The sequence below is a fragment of the Felis catus genome, chromosome B4 (assembly GCF_018350175.1).
Source record: "Felis catus isolate Fca126 chromosome B4, F.catus_Fca126_mat1.0, whole genome shotgun sequence".
In the NCBI taxonomy this organism is placed as follows: domain Eukaryota; kingdom Metazoa; phylum Chordata; class Mammalia; order Carnivora; family Felidae; genus Felis; species Felis catus.
Window position 1 is genome coordinate 137341915 of NC_058374.1, and position 15772 is coordinate 137357686.

At 58.0% G+C, this 15772-nt stretch overlaps 1 protein-coding gene and 1 non-coding gene across 7 annotated transcripts in view; one reads left to right on the top strand and one right to left on the bottom strand.

Annotated features, from left to right (window-relative positions):
* ARHGAP8 (Rho GTPase activating protein 8) overlaps positions 1-9880 on the top strand; it is a 55929-nt gene extending 46049 nt beyond the window's left edge. For all 6 annotated transcript variants that reach the window (XM_023257588.2, XM_045062501.1, XM_045062498.1 and 3 more), the window contains 5 exons: positions 239-312; positions 2866-2943; positions 3611-3739; positions 7622-7725; positions 9485-9880. In XM_023257588.2, coding sequence (XP_023113356.2) covers positions 239-312; positions 2866-2943; positions 3611-3739; positions 7622-7725; positions 9485-9817 — 718 coding nt within the window. In that variant the 3' untranslated portion in view covers positions 9818-9880. The remainder of the gene's footprint in view (positions 1-238; positions 313-2865; positions 2944-3610; positions 3740-7621; positions 7726-9484) is intronic.
* Positions 8268-8352, bottom strand: TRNAR-UCG. The gene has a single exon. It is a non-coding gene; the product is annotated as a tRNA-Arg (tRNA).
* Positions 9881-15772: the final 5892 nt, after the last annotated feature.

Below are 15772 nucleotides of genomic sequence, written 5' to 3' on the forward strand. Positions count from 1 at the left end.
GAAGTGGCCCCACGTGAAGCCATCCCCGTTCCCCAGGTCTCCCCTGTATCGTGGTGGAGCCCTCAGCTGCTGCCCTAGCGTATTATTTCTGCCTCTCTTTTGGCCACCAGAACACCTACTCTCTGAGCACCGAGCTTGCGTCTGTCCCTGTGTGGCTCCTCGGCCCTGTGTTCACACAGAGATGTGGAGAGGACCTGTCACCTCCAGGTAAAAACTGCTTGCTTTTCTTTTCCCTCAGCCTCAAGGACAAAAATCAAGGTGAACTCATCCCTCCTGTGCTGAGATTCACAGTGACGTACCTAAGAGAGAAAGGTAAGTGAGAGCTGGCTTCAGCCAGGGGTGTGAGGGCCTCTGGGAGGCCCATCTCGTGTCCCGGGCACCGTGCAGACCGGGGACTTGGAGGGGCTGGGCCTTGTGCGGGAAGGGTGACCAGCACGGGATGGACTCAGGCACACAGAATGTCTGGGTTTGCATCCCGGCTCTACTGTGTACTTGCTGTGTGACCTTGGGCAGTTACTTACCTTCTCTGGGCCTCTGATTCCTCATCTGCCCCATGGGGTTCATGACAGTGCCTGATTCACGGGGTTGCTCTGGGGCCTAAATGAGATGATACGTGTAAAGCTCTCCGTGAAGAGACCCCTTTGATATGATAGATAGCTTGGTCTGCAGGTGCTGTCGCCAGTGGGGTGGGCGCACTTGGTGATCAGAGGGGGTACGCCTTGTGGCTCCTCCAGGACTCCTGCCTGAGGCCAGAGTTCCCAGATCCACGGGGAAAGTGTGGACCCTGACAGGAGCGTAGTTCTCTGGGCAAACAGGCTGCTGGGGGGGGGGGGGGTGGCCCCCCGCAGGCAGGTGCCGCAGGGTGCGGGGGGGGCGCGTCCAAAGAGCAGTGGGAGCCGTCATTGCTGGGGGCCCTGGGGGCCTTTTACCTGGTGCGCCCTCGGAACTGCATGTCCTAATGCTAGAAAGTTCTATGAGCTGGCGCCTCTCTAGCCGGAGGATCTGATTGTCGCTTAGAATGGTCTCTACTTTGGCGAGAAGTCCTTCGCGGCACCTCCCGTTCTGTTCTGTATTTCGGGAGCAGACAGAAGATAGTGCGTAAGACCAGGTGTCAGAAACCGGGAGAGGGAGTGTCTCCCTTTTTAACGTATCAGGTCCTTTATTTTTGAAAAAATAAAAAACCCAGCTCCAAGTGGGAACTCAGTATTGTATTTGTTGAATGAATGCACGATCAAACATGTACCCTTTGGGCACCTCCCCGCATCCAGCCCTGATTGAGGTGCTGGGGTTGCCATGGTAACGGCACTCCCCCCCCCCCCTCCCCCCACCAGCCGCCGTTCTGGGGGCTCACGGTCACAGCCGAGAGGACTCCATTGCGATTTCCTCTGTAAAGCTGTTCCCACGGGTCAGAAGTCCAGGCACACGGGGGCCGGGCTGCTCAGGGTCTCGCAAAGCGAAACTCAAGGTATCCCGCCAGGCTGCGCTCCTTTCTGGAGGCTCTGGGGAAGAATCCGCTTCCACCTTCATTCAGTTTGTTGGCCAAATTCAGTTCTTTGCAGAGATGCCTGTGTGTCCCTGGTGGCTGTCGGCCAGAGGCCTCTTTCTCTTCCTAGAGGCTGCACGCTTTCCTTTCCGTGCGGCCCCCTCCACCAACAGAGACCTTCCCACCTGTCGAGTCCGGCCTCCATGCTTCAAATCTCTGTAGCCAGGAAGAACCCGGTCCCTTTTAAAAGTCTTGCCTGATTAGGTCAGGCCCACCGAAGATGATCTCCGTATCTTAAGGTCAGCTCCTTGGGCCTGAATCCTGTCTGCAGAGTCCCTTCCCTGTGGCGCCTAGATTAGTGTTTGGATACCGGGCAGAATGAGTGTGCCCCACGGGGTCCGGGACTTTGGGAGCCATCTCAGAAATTTTCTACTACAATCTGTCAGGAAAAAAAAGGGAGGGACCAGCCACCCACGCAGAGGGGACAGCGCGTGCAAAGGCCGGGAGGAGCAAGGAGCATGGGGCAGACTGGAGGCCGGAGGAGGGGGCCGAGGGGCAGTGGGGCAGGAGAGGCCGGACTGTGCAGGCCCGTGGGAAGTCCCCGTGGGAAGCTGCCCGGTGAAGACCAGCAAGGTCCGTGCACAGGCTGCTCAGACCTGGATATATTCGTTGAATAGACGCGGCTTCAGAAGGGAGAAGAGGCTGGGGAGGGAGCCCAGTGCTCCCTGTATTTGCCGCGTCCGGAAAGGTAGCTTCTAGCTGCTCGCGGCAGTAGCCCAGTAGAGCACTTTCTAGGTGTCTCCTACGTCGGGTGACCGCATTTTTAATTTTACTTAATTTTTGCTAATTAAATGTAAATTTAAACCATGACGTATGGCCAGTGGCTGCCATACTGGACGGGTCACCTTGTCGATGCAGCTGCGGGACTAAGCGGAAGCAGTGTGTATGGAGGCCCCCCGGGTGCTTGAACATGTGCCATATCCAGCCTCGTCGATTCTTTCTGCAGCCCTCAGGCAGGGGCTCAGGGCCTTACTCTGTAGACGGCGTGGCTGAGCTCAGAGAGGCTACGTGCTTTCGCTGCGGTCACACAGCGGGATGAGACAGACTTGGGCTGGACTCCAGGTCTGTCTGACTTGGTTCTCTCTTCCCGGGGGCCACAGAAGTAGGCAGTCAGGTGGGGTTGGGAGTTTGGAAGTTTGAGGAATAAATAAAGGTGGGGATCGCGGGTGGTGGGCGTCGGGGGGGTGGGGGTGATGAACCAAGCTGGAGAGCGTTCCCTGCCAGCCACGGGAGGGTGACGCGTGGGCAGGAGGAGGCGTGGAATGTTCCAGAAACCCAGCGTGCTAGGACCTGCGAGGTGCCCGGAGGCTCTCTCTCCTTAGGACTCCGCACCGAGGGCCTGTTCCGGAGATCGGCCAGTGTCCACACCATCCGCGAGATTCAGCGGTTGTACGATCAAGGTGAGCCTGTCCCCGCAGAGACCCCTGACCCTGGGCCTCCCGCCTGCCCGGCCCGCACAGCCCTCCACGGCCGCAGGGCCCCCAGGCCCAAGGTAGCGTGGCTCCCGGCCGCACCCAACCCCAGCATAGCCCAGGGCCCGTCATTGCAGGCGACCGGTGGTCTGAAATGTTCCACGGAGTCGCCATTCGGCAGCCCCTCCAGCGGCCCGGCACCGCTTTCTCGGCTGCCTGTGGCGACACCCGCAGGTCGGGAGGCCGCGTCGGAGCTGAGCACCCTACAGCGACACTGCTGAGGCGGCTAGCTCCGCTCACGCCCCCGCCCACCCTCCTCATTCCTCTCCCTCGTACGGTTCGCCCGTCCGGTGACAGGGCCGGCGCGGGGCGCGTGTGGACTGGCCGTCCTCAGGCCCGCGCGCCGAGCACCTGCATCCGAGGCGGGGCCGACCCACACGGCGGGGGGACTGGGGGCACGCCCAGACTCGGCCAGGTGCCCCAGAGGGCCGAGGGGGGCACGGTAGCAGCACCCCCCGGGTCCAGCAGGCGACAGGGTCATGCCTGGCGAGAGGTCTCCCCCTCGGGAGTTCTAAAGCCGTTTGCGTCGGGGCCCATCATGAAGCGGGACTCCGCGGCCCCGTCAGGACTCAGACTTGCGACATTCTGTGTCCAGGGAAGCCCGTGAACTTTGACGACTATGGGGACGTCCACATCCCTGCCGTGATCCTGAAGACCTTCCTGCGAGAGCTTCCCCAGCCGCTGCTGACCTTCACGGCCTATGAGCAGATTCTCGGGATCACCAGTGGGTACCTGCCCCGGGGGGGCCTGCCGAGGGCCAGTCTGGGGGGTGGGGGGAGGGGCTGCCGGCCTCTTCTTGTTGCCGTCCGGCCCCGTGGACAAGTGTCAGTGGCCGGGCCGGGCCACCACCGTCCGTGGGTGGGGGCAGGGGTTGTCGGGTGCAGCTGGGGCGACAGGCAGCGTGGCAGAGGGCGTCTCTGGGTTCGGGGTGCACAGCCCGGTCCAAGGGCCGCCTCCAGGCCCTCCCTGCCCTGCTCTGGGGGAGCCCCCCACCTCCAGCACCCCAACTTCTGTGTCTAGAAGGGGGGTGGAGGCTGGTGGGGGGCAGAGGCCCCAAACCCCCTCTTCGAGCGGTTACCGTAGAAAGCTTGCAGTTAGAAATCCCTCCTCTGCCCTTTGGGATGTGAATCTTCTACACCCAGAACTGCGTCAGGGACCCCAGAGCCGGCTCTGAGATGTAGACTTTCAAGGAGACCCCAGTGTCCCGTGACGGTGGGGGCCTGACCCAGCCTGCACCGCTGAGCCCGTCCCAGGACACGAGCAGCGTGTTTCTCCCATGAACACACCCGGATAACTACCCCCTCCCTGACTCTGCTCAGGGCCCCCCACCCCCCACCCCCTGCACCCCTCCCTGTGCCCTCATTCTCCCTCTAAAACACCAGTCACCTCAGCCATTCGGCCGTGTCGGGCTGTCCCTCGTGCAGTGGTTATTACTGAACACGCACGTTCCTCTTTGGCACCTGCTTGCCACGGCCCGTGCGGGGTAGTTGCGGACGGGAGGGGAGTGAGCACGTAGGCCCTGCTCGCCAGGAGCGCTCAGGCTGGCCGCAGGGACAGGCGTGTCATTGAACCGGGTGTGGCAGGGTGATGTGGCTGCAGTGCGTCTGGCACTTACTGGAAGGAAAGCAGGGGAAAGGCCTGCTGGGCAGGAGGTGAAGGCTTGTCAGGGTGTCTGAGGTTCCCAGACGTCCCCAGGCATCAGAACCCCCGGAGGGTGCATTAAAACATGGGTCACTGGGCCCCACCCTGGAGTTTCGGACTCCATAGGTGTGGGCAGCGGCCCAAGAATCCGCATTTCTAACTGGTTCCTGGGAGATGCTGATGGTCTGGGTTTTGTGCCATGGAATGCCTAGCTCAGTGGGGTTGAGGCACGACCCATGGGTAGAGATGTGGCCATGGAAAGCACAAATGTCTTAGGGGCAAAGCTCATCCTGTGCACCAGGGAGTGGGGCTGGGCTGGGCAGCTGCTGAGAATTTTTAAAAAATTATATTATGAGAGGGCTCCTGGGTGGCTCAGTTAAGCGTCTTAACTCTTGATTTTGGCTCAGGTCATGATCTCACGGTTCGTGAGTTCAAGCCCTGCATCGGGCTCTGTGCTGCCAGCACAGAGATGCTTGGAATTCTCTCCCCAGCCCCCTCAAAATAAATAAATAAACTTTAGGGGTGCCTGGGGGGCTCAGTCGGTTGAGCGTCCGACTTCGGCTCAGGTCATGATCTCGCAGTTCGTGAGTTCGAGCCCCTTGTGCTGACAGCTCAGAGCCTGGAGCCTGCTTTGGATTCCGTGTCTCCCCCTCTCTCTCTGCCCCTCCCCTGCTCACACACTGTCTCTTCTCTGTCTCAAAAATAAATAAATGTTAGAAAAAAAATTTGTTAAATAAAAAATAAATAAACTTTAAAACATAAAAACTTAAAAAAAAAATAATAAATTCTATCTTGATGGAAATAACACCAGCACATAGCGTAGGAAACAGACAAAAGCCCCAAAGTCCACAGCAGTGACACGGGAGTCCCTGCCCACCCCCGCGCTCCCACGCGGGCACGTACCCCGGCGGGGGCTCCGTGGGCACCTGCCCCTCACGCCAGGAGCGCCGCTCCTATGCCTGGTCCTGGAGCCTGGCTTTCGTGTGTTAGCATCACGTCTCCTCTCTCCCTCCTCGTGTGCAGTCACTCGTTCTTTCAATGGTCGTGTTGCACCAGCTTTATAATTTCACGGGTGAACGTTTGGAGCTGTTTCCATTTTTGGTTGGCCCTCCGCCAATTTGAAGACTCAGGAAGTCCCAACATTCCGGTCGTTGAGAACCGAGACCCTGCTTTCTGGACCGCGGTCTCACTCGGCCTGGCCGCACGGTGACAGGTGGAGGGTCACCAGACCTGGCAACAGAAAACAGAGGATGCCCACCCACCTCAATTTGAATTTCCGATAAAGGGTGAATGTCTGTTGTTTTTTTTTTTTAGCGTAAGTCATATTTGCTCTTCAGCTGAAATGCAAGTTTAACTGAGTGTCCTCTCTTTTTTTTCGGCAGCCCATTCTCAGGTGGGGTGGGTTTCTCCGTGAAGTCGGGCAAAAGCAGGGGCTTCTGCGTGTACTCGGGAAACGCAGGGACACTCGGGAAGTGTCCAGCCCACAAGGGAATTGCAGCCACGACCACCTCCCGGTGTGCAGCCAGGAGGTTAAGAGCACTGGCTGAGAGCCGCGCGGGTCTGGATCCAAGTCTGGGCTTCGCCATGCGGTAGCTGTGTGACTGGGGACAGGTCACTTAACCTCTCCGAGCTCACTTCCCTTAGGTGCATAAAAGTGGGGGCTGTTGTGAGGATTAAAGGTGCGTAAAATGCCGGGCGTGACGGTTCGTGGCACGGAGGAAGTGCTTTGTGGCAGCCTGCTCCCCCTTGCTCGCCGGTGAGTGCTCTTTCCCTGAGAGACCGTAGAGAGAGCGGGTGGCGGACCTTGTGCAAGGATGTGCTCTGGGACCATAAATCTTACAAAGAGGAGGTTGGGGCCGGGAAGCTGAGACCCAGGCAACAAGGTGGTGGCCCCCAAGCTCGTTGGTTTCTCGAAGATCATTTCGCGGGAACTCCCTGTCCATTCTCGTTACCCACGACAGCTTGAGTTCACGAAAGAGAGGCTTTTCTTAAGAGGCCAACGAGAACGTTGACGGTGGGGACGTTTGTGTCTTTTGAGCAGGGGCTGTGTTTGGAAAGCACACAGGCGTTCACGGTAGCCCCGCCCAAGGCTTAGCCAGAAGAGGTTAGCGTCGGGGGATCGGGACGTGGGGAGCACGGTGAATAGTTGTGGGTGCGCCCTGGCTTGAGGTCTGGAGTTCAGCGGAGGACATGGTTATGAGGAAACGGGGGTCTGAGTCTGGGACAGCCTCCCCAGGCTCTTGGTGGGTGTGGGGACCTGAGCTGCAGGGCATCACAAACAGGCTAAGTTGGTCTGGAGAAGGGCTGACCAACCTTGCCCGTAAAGGGCCAGGTAGTAGGTATTTGAGGCTTTGTGGGTCCGTCTGTGTTGCCCCTACTGGGCTCTGCTGTTGTGCAAAAGTAGCCACACGTGACGTGTGAGTGGGTGGGCGTGGCTCTGTACCAATGGTTTATTTATTTTTTTCGTCTTTATTTTTGAGAGACAGAGAGTGTGAGCAGGGGAGGGGCAGAGAGAGAGGGAGGCACAGAATCCACAGCAGGTTCCAGGCTCCGGGCCGTCAGCACAGAGCGCGACGCGGGGCTCGAACCCACGAACCGCGAGATCGTGACCTGAGCCAAAGTCGGGACGCTCAACCGACTGAGCCCCCCAGGCACCCCTGTACCAATAGTGTTACTGACAAAAATGGGCCTTTCTGTCCGAAGGCTGTAGTTTGCTGACCGCTGGTCTAGGCCATTCTCACTCACAAAGTGAGTGATTTGGCTTTACGGACTTTCTGGGAGGCAAGCGTTGCAGTACGGCTGTAAAGACGGGAACAGAGCTCATGGAAGGGAGGGCTTTGCTGCGAACGGCCACCCGGCCTGGGAGTAAGTGAGGGCTCCGGGCCCGACCTCGGAGCTGACCTCCTCCCTAGGCCCATGCCGGCCCCTCGGGCAGGACTCAGGTGGGACCCCTGTGCCCCTGCAGGTGTGGAGAGCAGCCTGCGGGTGACCCGCTGCCACCAGATCCTGCAGAGCCTTCCAGAACACAACTACGCCGTCCTCCGCTACCTCATGGGCTTCCTGCATGAGGTGAGGGGGCTAAGCAGGGCCCGGGGCGGGGAGGCCCCAATTCCGTGCCTGGCCCAGGCGGCCCTTCCCGCACCTGGTGCCCACACAGCCCGGGGTCCGGGGTCTCCCCCAGCCTTGGAACGCCGCTCCCTGGCCCAGAAGACTTCAAGGCCTGACCGGGGAGCAGCTCCATTTCTGCGCCTGGCCCTGCTGACCGGTCACATGCCTGGCCGCCCTCGGTTACAGATGGGACCTTCTTTTTATTTCTGTTTTTTAACGTCTGCTTATTTTGAGAGACAGCATAGGCGGGGAGGGGCAGAGAGAAGGAGAGAGAATCCCAAGCAGACTCCACGCCGTCCCGACGCGGGGCAGCCGCAATCAAGAGTCAGAGGCTCAACCGACTGAGCCACCCGGGCGCCCCACGTTGGGTGTAGAGATTGCTTTAAAAAAATTTTTTTTAATGTTTATATATTTTTGAGAGCAGAACATCAGCAGGGGAGGGGCAGAGAGAGAGGGAGACACAGAATCCGAAGCAGGCTCCAGGCTCCGAGCTGTCAGCACAGAGCCCGACGCGGGGCTCGAACCCACGAGCCGTGAGATCACGACCTGAGCCGAAGTCAGACGCTCAACCGACTGAGCCACCCAGGCGCCCAGGATTGCTTTTAAAAAATAATAAACTATTTGTCAGAGGCCAAAAACTAAGTTATTGCCCTAATTTTCTTTCTACTTGTTTTTCATCTGCTGGAGGTGGATTGATTTCCCCGTCCTCCACGGCACTGACGTTGAAACTTCCCATGGGGCTGGGTGCTGTGTAGCATTGGCCCCGGTGGGGTCCTGCAGGGGCTTGGGGGCCGCTGTCCTCACCAGATCCAAGTGGGGGGGGGGTTCACCGGGTCACGCCCCACCCCCCGTTCTCTGCTCTCCCATGACCCCCGAGGTTCTGCCATTGTCTCTGCTTCTGATTGTCGGAGGTCCCCAGGACCCTGGAGGCGAGGGGGAGATCAGGCCTTCAGATGGGCCCAAGTGGCCCCCCTGCCCCCGACTGGCCACGTGACTTCGGGAAAGTCCCCTGCACCTTCTGGGCCTCCAGTTTCTTCATCTGTAAAATGGGTGATGCATCCTAACTTCATGGGGTTGTAAGTGCTGTAAGGCAGGTTCGCCCCCTCCCCTGCTGCCCCCGACCCTCCGATGACCCCTGCCTGCTCTTTGGCCTTGACTGTGTCCGACTCACTGGCCAGAGTGTGGCTATCAGAGAGGTGGTCTGGCTGGGTGACACCGAAGGCCAAGCTTGCACCCATTGTGCTAGAGACCCCGTCCCCGAGGGGGCCTCCCGAGTCCTCTGGAGTGGGAGAGAAGGCTGGGGGTGCTGAGGAGATCCAGGAGGAGCTCAGAGACGGTCAGAGCCCGAGGTCTCTCAGAACATCAAGACTGACTGCTTTCGGGGTGCCCGGGGGACTCAGTGGGTTGAGCGGCTGACTCTTGGTTTTGGCTCAGGGCGTGATCTCACGGTTTGTGGGTTCGGGCCCCGTGTCGGGCTCTGTGCTGACGGTGTGGAACCTGCTTGGGATTCTCCCTCCCTCTCTCTCTCTCTCTCTCTCTCTCTGCCCCTCCCCTGCTCTCTGTCTCTCAAATACATACACTTAAAAAAATTAAGTTAAAAAAAAAAAAGACTGCTTCCTTTTACAGATGGCAACACCAAGGCCCAGAGCCGGGAGGTGGCCGTGCAAGGCCGTAGCACTGAACCCCCAGTCACGTCCCTTGTCTCATGTGTGTCCTCCAGGTGTCCCGGGAGAGCATTTTTAACAAGATGAACAGCTCCAACCTGGCGTGTGTCTTTGGGCTGAATTTAATCTGGCCGTCCCAGGGGGCGTCCTCCCTGAGTGCCCTGGTGCCCATGAACCTGTTCACCGAGCTGCTGATCGAGTACTACGAGATGGTCTTCAGCACCCAGGAGGCTCGCGGGGGGCTCGGCGCCGGTGCTGTTGAGGCAGGGGAGCGGAGTGGCCCCGTCTCTAGAGGCCGGACACCCCGACGGCCTGGCCTCGCGCCCCGCGCCTCCGCGGCCCCTGACGGTGCCCGGGAGACTCCTCTGGTGCTGGAAGCGTCACGCTGAGGCCCGTCTGTGCGTGCTGTCGTCGTGTCTTGTGAACTTGCCATTAAACAGACTTCTCGTGAACCTTCTAGTGAACGTCCGGGGTTCTGCGCTTCGGCCCTCGTGCGTGGTCCCTGGGCTGCGGGCTGGGACAAGATGACGGACCTACCAGGTTCGTAACCACGGCCTCAGCGGAAACGGGAATTTATCGGTGAGGGCCTCCCGTCCGGCCTCGACCGTCGCTGTCACGCCGGGTGGCAGACCGTAACTTTGGGTCACGGCTGTTCGTTACTGTCCGCGGGTGAGCGGGGAGCTGAGCGGTTCCTCTGCTCCTGTCGGGCTGGCCAGAGGTCACCTGGAGGGACGCAGCTCCCTCGAGGGTGTCGCATGCCTTCTTCGGCAGGCGGGGCGGGGCCGGGGTCGCTCGTGTGCGGGCAGGGGGCCGACACGGGTGCACGTGGTTTTCAAGCTTCGGCTGGTGGTGTGGATGCTCACACCCGTCGGCCAGGGCAAATGTCACGTCCGAGGCCGGGGTCACGGTGGGAGGGCTCCGGGACGCTGTTTAGCAAAGGGGGGCCATGGGGAGGCTGGGGGATTGGGGCCTGCCGGGGGCTCCTGGTCGTGTTCCGCCTCCGCGTTGGGAGACGCGCGCTGTTTCCCGCTTAGATACGGCGGAAAAAGGTGGTTCCGCATTCCCAGCACAGAGCCCCCCAGATTCACCCCGATTGGACTGGCTTGGGCCACGTGCCCACCTGGACCCTCACCGTGGTCGGGTCTGTGCCGATTGCCCTGGGCCTGAGTCGTGCACCCCACCCCGGGCTGGGGTTAAGGACGGGTGGCGCCCCAGATGCGTCAAGCCCGGCTTCCGTCACAAACACCACAGGCTGGGGGCTTACGCGACAGACGTTTATTTCTTACAGGCTGGAGTCCAGAAGCTCGAGCTCTGCAGGCCCACGCGGCCGGGTTCTGTCGAGCTCCCTCTGGCTGGCTCGCGCACGGCCACCTTCTCGCAGTGTCCCCGCCCGGCAGGATGGGGAGAGAGGGAGACAGAGAGAGCCTTTTGGAGTCTCTTCGCAGAAGGACACTAATCCTGGTGGCTCAAGGCCCACCCTCGTGACCTCATCCAACCTGAACTACTTCCGTAAGGGCCCCGTCCCCGGTTACAGCCGCCCTGGGGTTCGGGGCTTCAACGTACGGGTTTGGGGGTGAGGGGGCACAAACAGTGCCTCCGTAGCACCAGACGGGATGGTGACAGGTCGCCTGCCACCCTCCACCGAGCGTAAGCCGTGTGTCAGGACTGCGTCAGGGGCCCCAAGCTCTTGCTGCATGGGGGGGGGGGGGGAGGGCTGTCAGGGAGCAAAGGATAAATGTCCGTTGCACATCCCCCCAGGCTGTCCAGGCCTGGGATGGGGTGCTGACCCCCGACTGAGCGATGCCCCCGGGTGCCCGTGTGGGTCCTGGGGTCTCCCAGGAGAGAGTGGGTGCCTCCCTCACCTCTCCCTCTCTCTTCTCACTTTCACGGGGTTAATCCCCCTCCCTGAGCTGATGTGCTTGGCTTTGCTGTCTTTAAAGAAGGGGCCGTGTGAGCTCGGCCAGTACCTCCCAGCACCTGCCAGTGGATGGCTGACCCCTCCCGCTGAGGACCGTTTGGACCCACGAGCCGGGGAGCCGTTTCTCTGACACGGATTCCGGCCCTTGTGAGGGCTGTAGCCCAGCGTCCCTGGGCCCTGGCCGTCCATCCGGTTCGCAGGGACGCTGATCCCATTAAAGCCTCTGGAGCAGAGGGGGTGGGGATCCCCGGATGCTGCGAGGGGGTCCCTGCTGCTCCCTGAACGCCTTCCCTGGGAGAGGAGGGCTCTGTGGCCTCAGGTCGAACGTGGTCACAGGTGAGGGGACAGACACGGCAACGCGGGGCCACAGGCCGGCGACAGGCAGCTGCGTTCCGCTGGGTCCCTGCTCCATAGGGGCCGGTTCTCGTCCGCTCTCACCCTTCACCGCGCTCGGTCCATCCCGTTCTTCTCATGCCCTCGGCTGACCCCGGCCAAAGCGACCCCATCACACAGCTTGGAAGGTGACCCTGGCTTCACTTTCTGTTCTGCCACAAAGCCTTTTCCCTTTTCCTTCTTCTTCTTTTTCAAATTCGACCCTCCGAGCCCTGACCGACCACAGCCAGGTGCAGAGAGCCCAGAGCGGAGCCAAGAGACCTCCGGAGAGGAGCTGCCCGCCTGGCCGTGGCCTCCAGGGAGGCTGCCTGGCCTCTGCCCCCCTGTGCCTGGGAAGGGGTCTTGTGCTCACGCACTCCAGCACAACCCCAGAAAAGCCTCCGGGTTCTGTTGCCAGGGGAAAAAAAAACAAAAACAAAAAAACCACCCCGAAATAAAAATGATGGCTCCCTGAAGAGCACACCGCTGTGAACAGCAGAATTAACGACGACGTTAAATCAAATCTCGTGCATTATGCAGAAGGGTTTACAGGGTGACGCGTGTCTGTGAAATACACGTCTCAAATTTCCTGACTCCGAGACGTGTCCCTGTGGCTGCCTTGGTAGCAGTCTCCCTTTCACAAACGATAATTGCGGAATCTCGGCTTCGGCACGGCGTGGCCTTGTCACCCTTCCTTGTAGCAAAGCACGATTTCCCCCGTCATTTCCGCGGCAGAAGAAAGCGATCAGGGTGGTCACGTGTTGGAGACACGTGTGGTGCATCTCATCGTAAGACAATGAGTTGTGACGCGGACCCGGGGACTCCAGGGTGTCTCTGTTGACAGGACGTGGGGAATACATTGTTCAAACGTTCACTTTTGCGGAAACGGCAGAGGTTTTTAAGTGACCCCGGAGATGAGGCAGGCTGCCCAGATCTCGTCGCTGATACCCACGATGAATTATTGAATGCCGTCCAGAACATAAAAGTCGGCAGGATGCACGCGGTCGGTCGGTCTGCCCCGAGGAGAGCCACGCCGCCGTCACTGGGGGAGCAAGGACGGGGCACCTCGCTTGTGTCACTAGCTCGGATCCACAGCTGCGTGGCCCCGGGCCAGTCATTTTGCCCAGTCAGAAGGTTCAGCTTGGGTTTCTTTCTGTCCCCCGCTGTAGGGGTGCGAGCGGGGTGCAGGAGGCGCTGTCCCCTCTGCCGTCCATCCCGCGTGCTTCTGAGCACCTGCTTCGAGCCAGGGAGTGCCAGTCTGTCAGTAACAGAGACGGGTAGGATGCGCTTCCTGCCTTCCCGGGGCTGGCGGACTAGTCGGCGAGTAAATAAGCGACGAAACGCACAAATCAGCGTGTTTCAAGCCAATGCAGTGTGCGCGGGACCCGGGGAAGTGTGGAGAGCGGGTAAGGGACAGAGCAGCGTGTCGCAGGCACCGGCCGGCCCTCTCACCTGACCTGCAGGCAGCCGAGGGTGGGGATCTGCCCTGACGTGGAGAGGGTGGGAGAGGAAGGACACGTTCTGCTGGTTTGCGAACAGACAACCCCGCTGTTGTAAGAACAGCTGCTCAGAGCGGGGAGAGAACGGAATGACAGAAAGTATGGAACGAGAAGGTGAAATCGCTCAGAATTGTACCGCTCGCACATAACCACTGTTAATATTTTGAGGCACAGGCTTTTATGTGCTGCTGGGAGAGCTGTAAATCGGCACACTTTGGAGGGCAACTTCGCCAGATGGTGAGGCGAAAGCTGGCCCAGCAATCACGCGTCTGGGTGGAGAATCAAAGAGTGTTAGGGCAGTGTTCTTGTCCCTGCGAGTGGCCAGCTGCGGCCTGAGTGTCCGTCGGTAGAAGAGAAGACAGATAAAGGAGTTAACGTCCATGGGGCCGAAGGGTAAAAATGAACGAATTGGGTCGGTATGGCTCGACACGGGTAGATCTCCCAATAGTACATCGAGAGGGGAAAACGTCGGAGCATGATAAACACAGTGTGTTATCACTTGTGTGAAGTTCTAAGCATCCCCGACCCTATTTCTGTTCATAAGTTGTACAGTATTGCACTGTTTAAAAAAGAGCCCACTTGTAAGTAATCTCTACACCCACCGTGGGAGCTGAACTCACAACCCCAAGATCAAGAGTCGCACGCTCCAGGGACTGAGCCAGCCGGGCGCTCCGGTATTAGGCTTTTCTGAACAATATACGTAGAAGACGGATTCTTAAAAAGTGAATAGGTGGAGACGTGCCAAATTCCTCAGGAGAGAAGCCAAGGGGCTTTATAGCTCCTACAAGACTCGGCCTTTCTACAGACGACGTCTATGGACTCGACGAAATACAAAAGAACAAAAATAAACAAAAAGCAATGACTTGAAGGCACTGGAGAGTGAACAAGGGCAGAGTCTGGAGGGGAGGCCACACTTGGAAAAGCGAATGGCGCAGGGTGAGCTTCCGTTACGTGGCTTGTGACAACCGAGCCAGGCTGAAGCCGGCACTTGTGTTCGAGTGGCTGTGTCTCCGGTAGAAATCTGGCCTTTTCAGCTGGGAGAACAGGACAGAGTTTGGGGCGACAGTCACCAGGAAGCGGGGAGGGGGTTCCAGCCAGGAGAGAAACAGCTCGGGAGAGGCTAAATCCCGTGCATCAACTCCGCCCAAAGTTCTGCTTGATCCCTCAGCCACTCCTGTGCAGGACAGACACCAGCTGTGGCCAAAAGACCCAGCCTGAGGTTTATGCTTCTAGTAGAGTTTGCGGCCTGACTCCCAACAGAAGCCAAAGCCTCTACAACGTAATAACAACGTCTAGCATACGAGAAATCGTTATGTGAACGACCAGGAAAATGCAGCCTACCCTAAGACAACCAACAGAGACCAAGGTGTTAGAAATAACGACCAGGGATGTGAAAACAGCGATTATACACCTTCTCAAGCACATAAGGGCAAACGTGCTTACAATAAATGCAAAAATAGGGCGACCGGGTGGCTCAGTCAGAATGATAGGCTTCAATCCAACCATGTCCATAACCATTTTCTTTACATTTTTTTTAATGTTTATTTTAGAGAGACAGAGACAGAGACAGAGAGACAGAGTACACGCAGGGGAGGGGCAGACAGAGAGGGAGACACTGAATCCGAAGCAGGCTCCAACTCTGGATTTCAGCTCAACATCATCTCATGGTTTGTGGGATCGAGCCCTGCGTCGGGCTCTGCGCTAAAGGTGTGGAGTCTGCGTGGGATTCTCTCTCTTCCTCTCTCTGCTCCTCCTCCATTCACGCTCTCATTTGCATGCAATTATTAAGTATTAATTAACAAACATGTTAATTATTAATTAACAAAAAAAAGAAATGCAAAGATTAGAAGTCTCAGCAAAAAACAGAAATCATAGGAAACAAAGGGGGAATTCTAGAAAACCAAATACAATACCAGACAGTACAAGGGGGGGAAAAAAACTAAAAAGCAAGATAGAAACACTGGTTCTGTTTACTAGGAGAGTAGAGATGACAAAAGAAAGTCAGTGACCTTGAAGGTAGCCTAATAGAAATTACCCAATCAAGTATAAAGAGTCAAATGGGGTGCCTGGATGGATCGATCTGTAGAGCATGCAACTCGTAATCTCGGGGTTGTGAGTTTGAGCCCCACGTTGGGCCTAAGGATTACTTTAAAAAAAATAGAGTAAAAGGATTGAAAAATATGAACGGAGGCTGAGAGACCTGCGGGACAATGTCAGAATATCTCACAAACATGTAACTGGAGTTCTGGAGGCAGGAGAGAATAGGACACAAAAAGTATTTGAAAATTAATGGCTAAAAGTATTTCCAGTTTGGTCAAAGACATACATTTTCACATTCAGTCATCTCCATGAACCCCCAAACTGGATAAAATACAAAGAAAACGACACAGAGGCACCCTATAGTGAAACTTCTGGAAACCAAAGATAAAGAGGAAATCTTGAAAGCTTCCAGAAAAAAATGATACAGCAGACCCGCCGTTGGGTGCGGCAGACCTACGAGCTGAAACTATTTAGGCCAGAAGACAATGGAATAAGGTCTTGTTCCAACAGAGTAA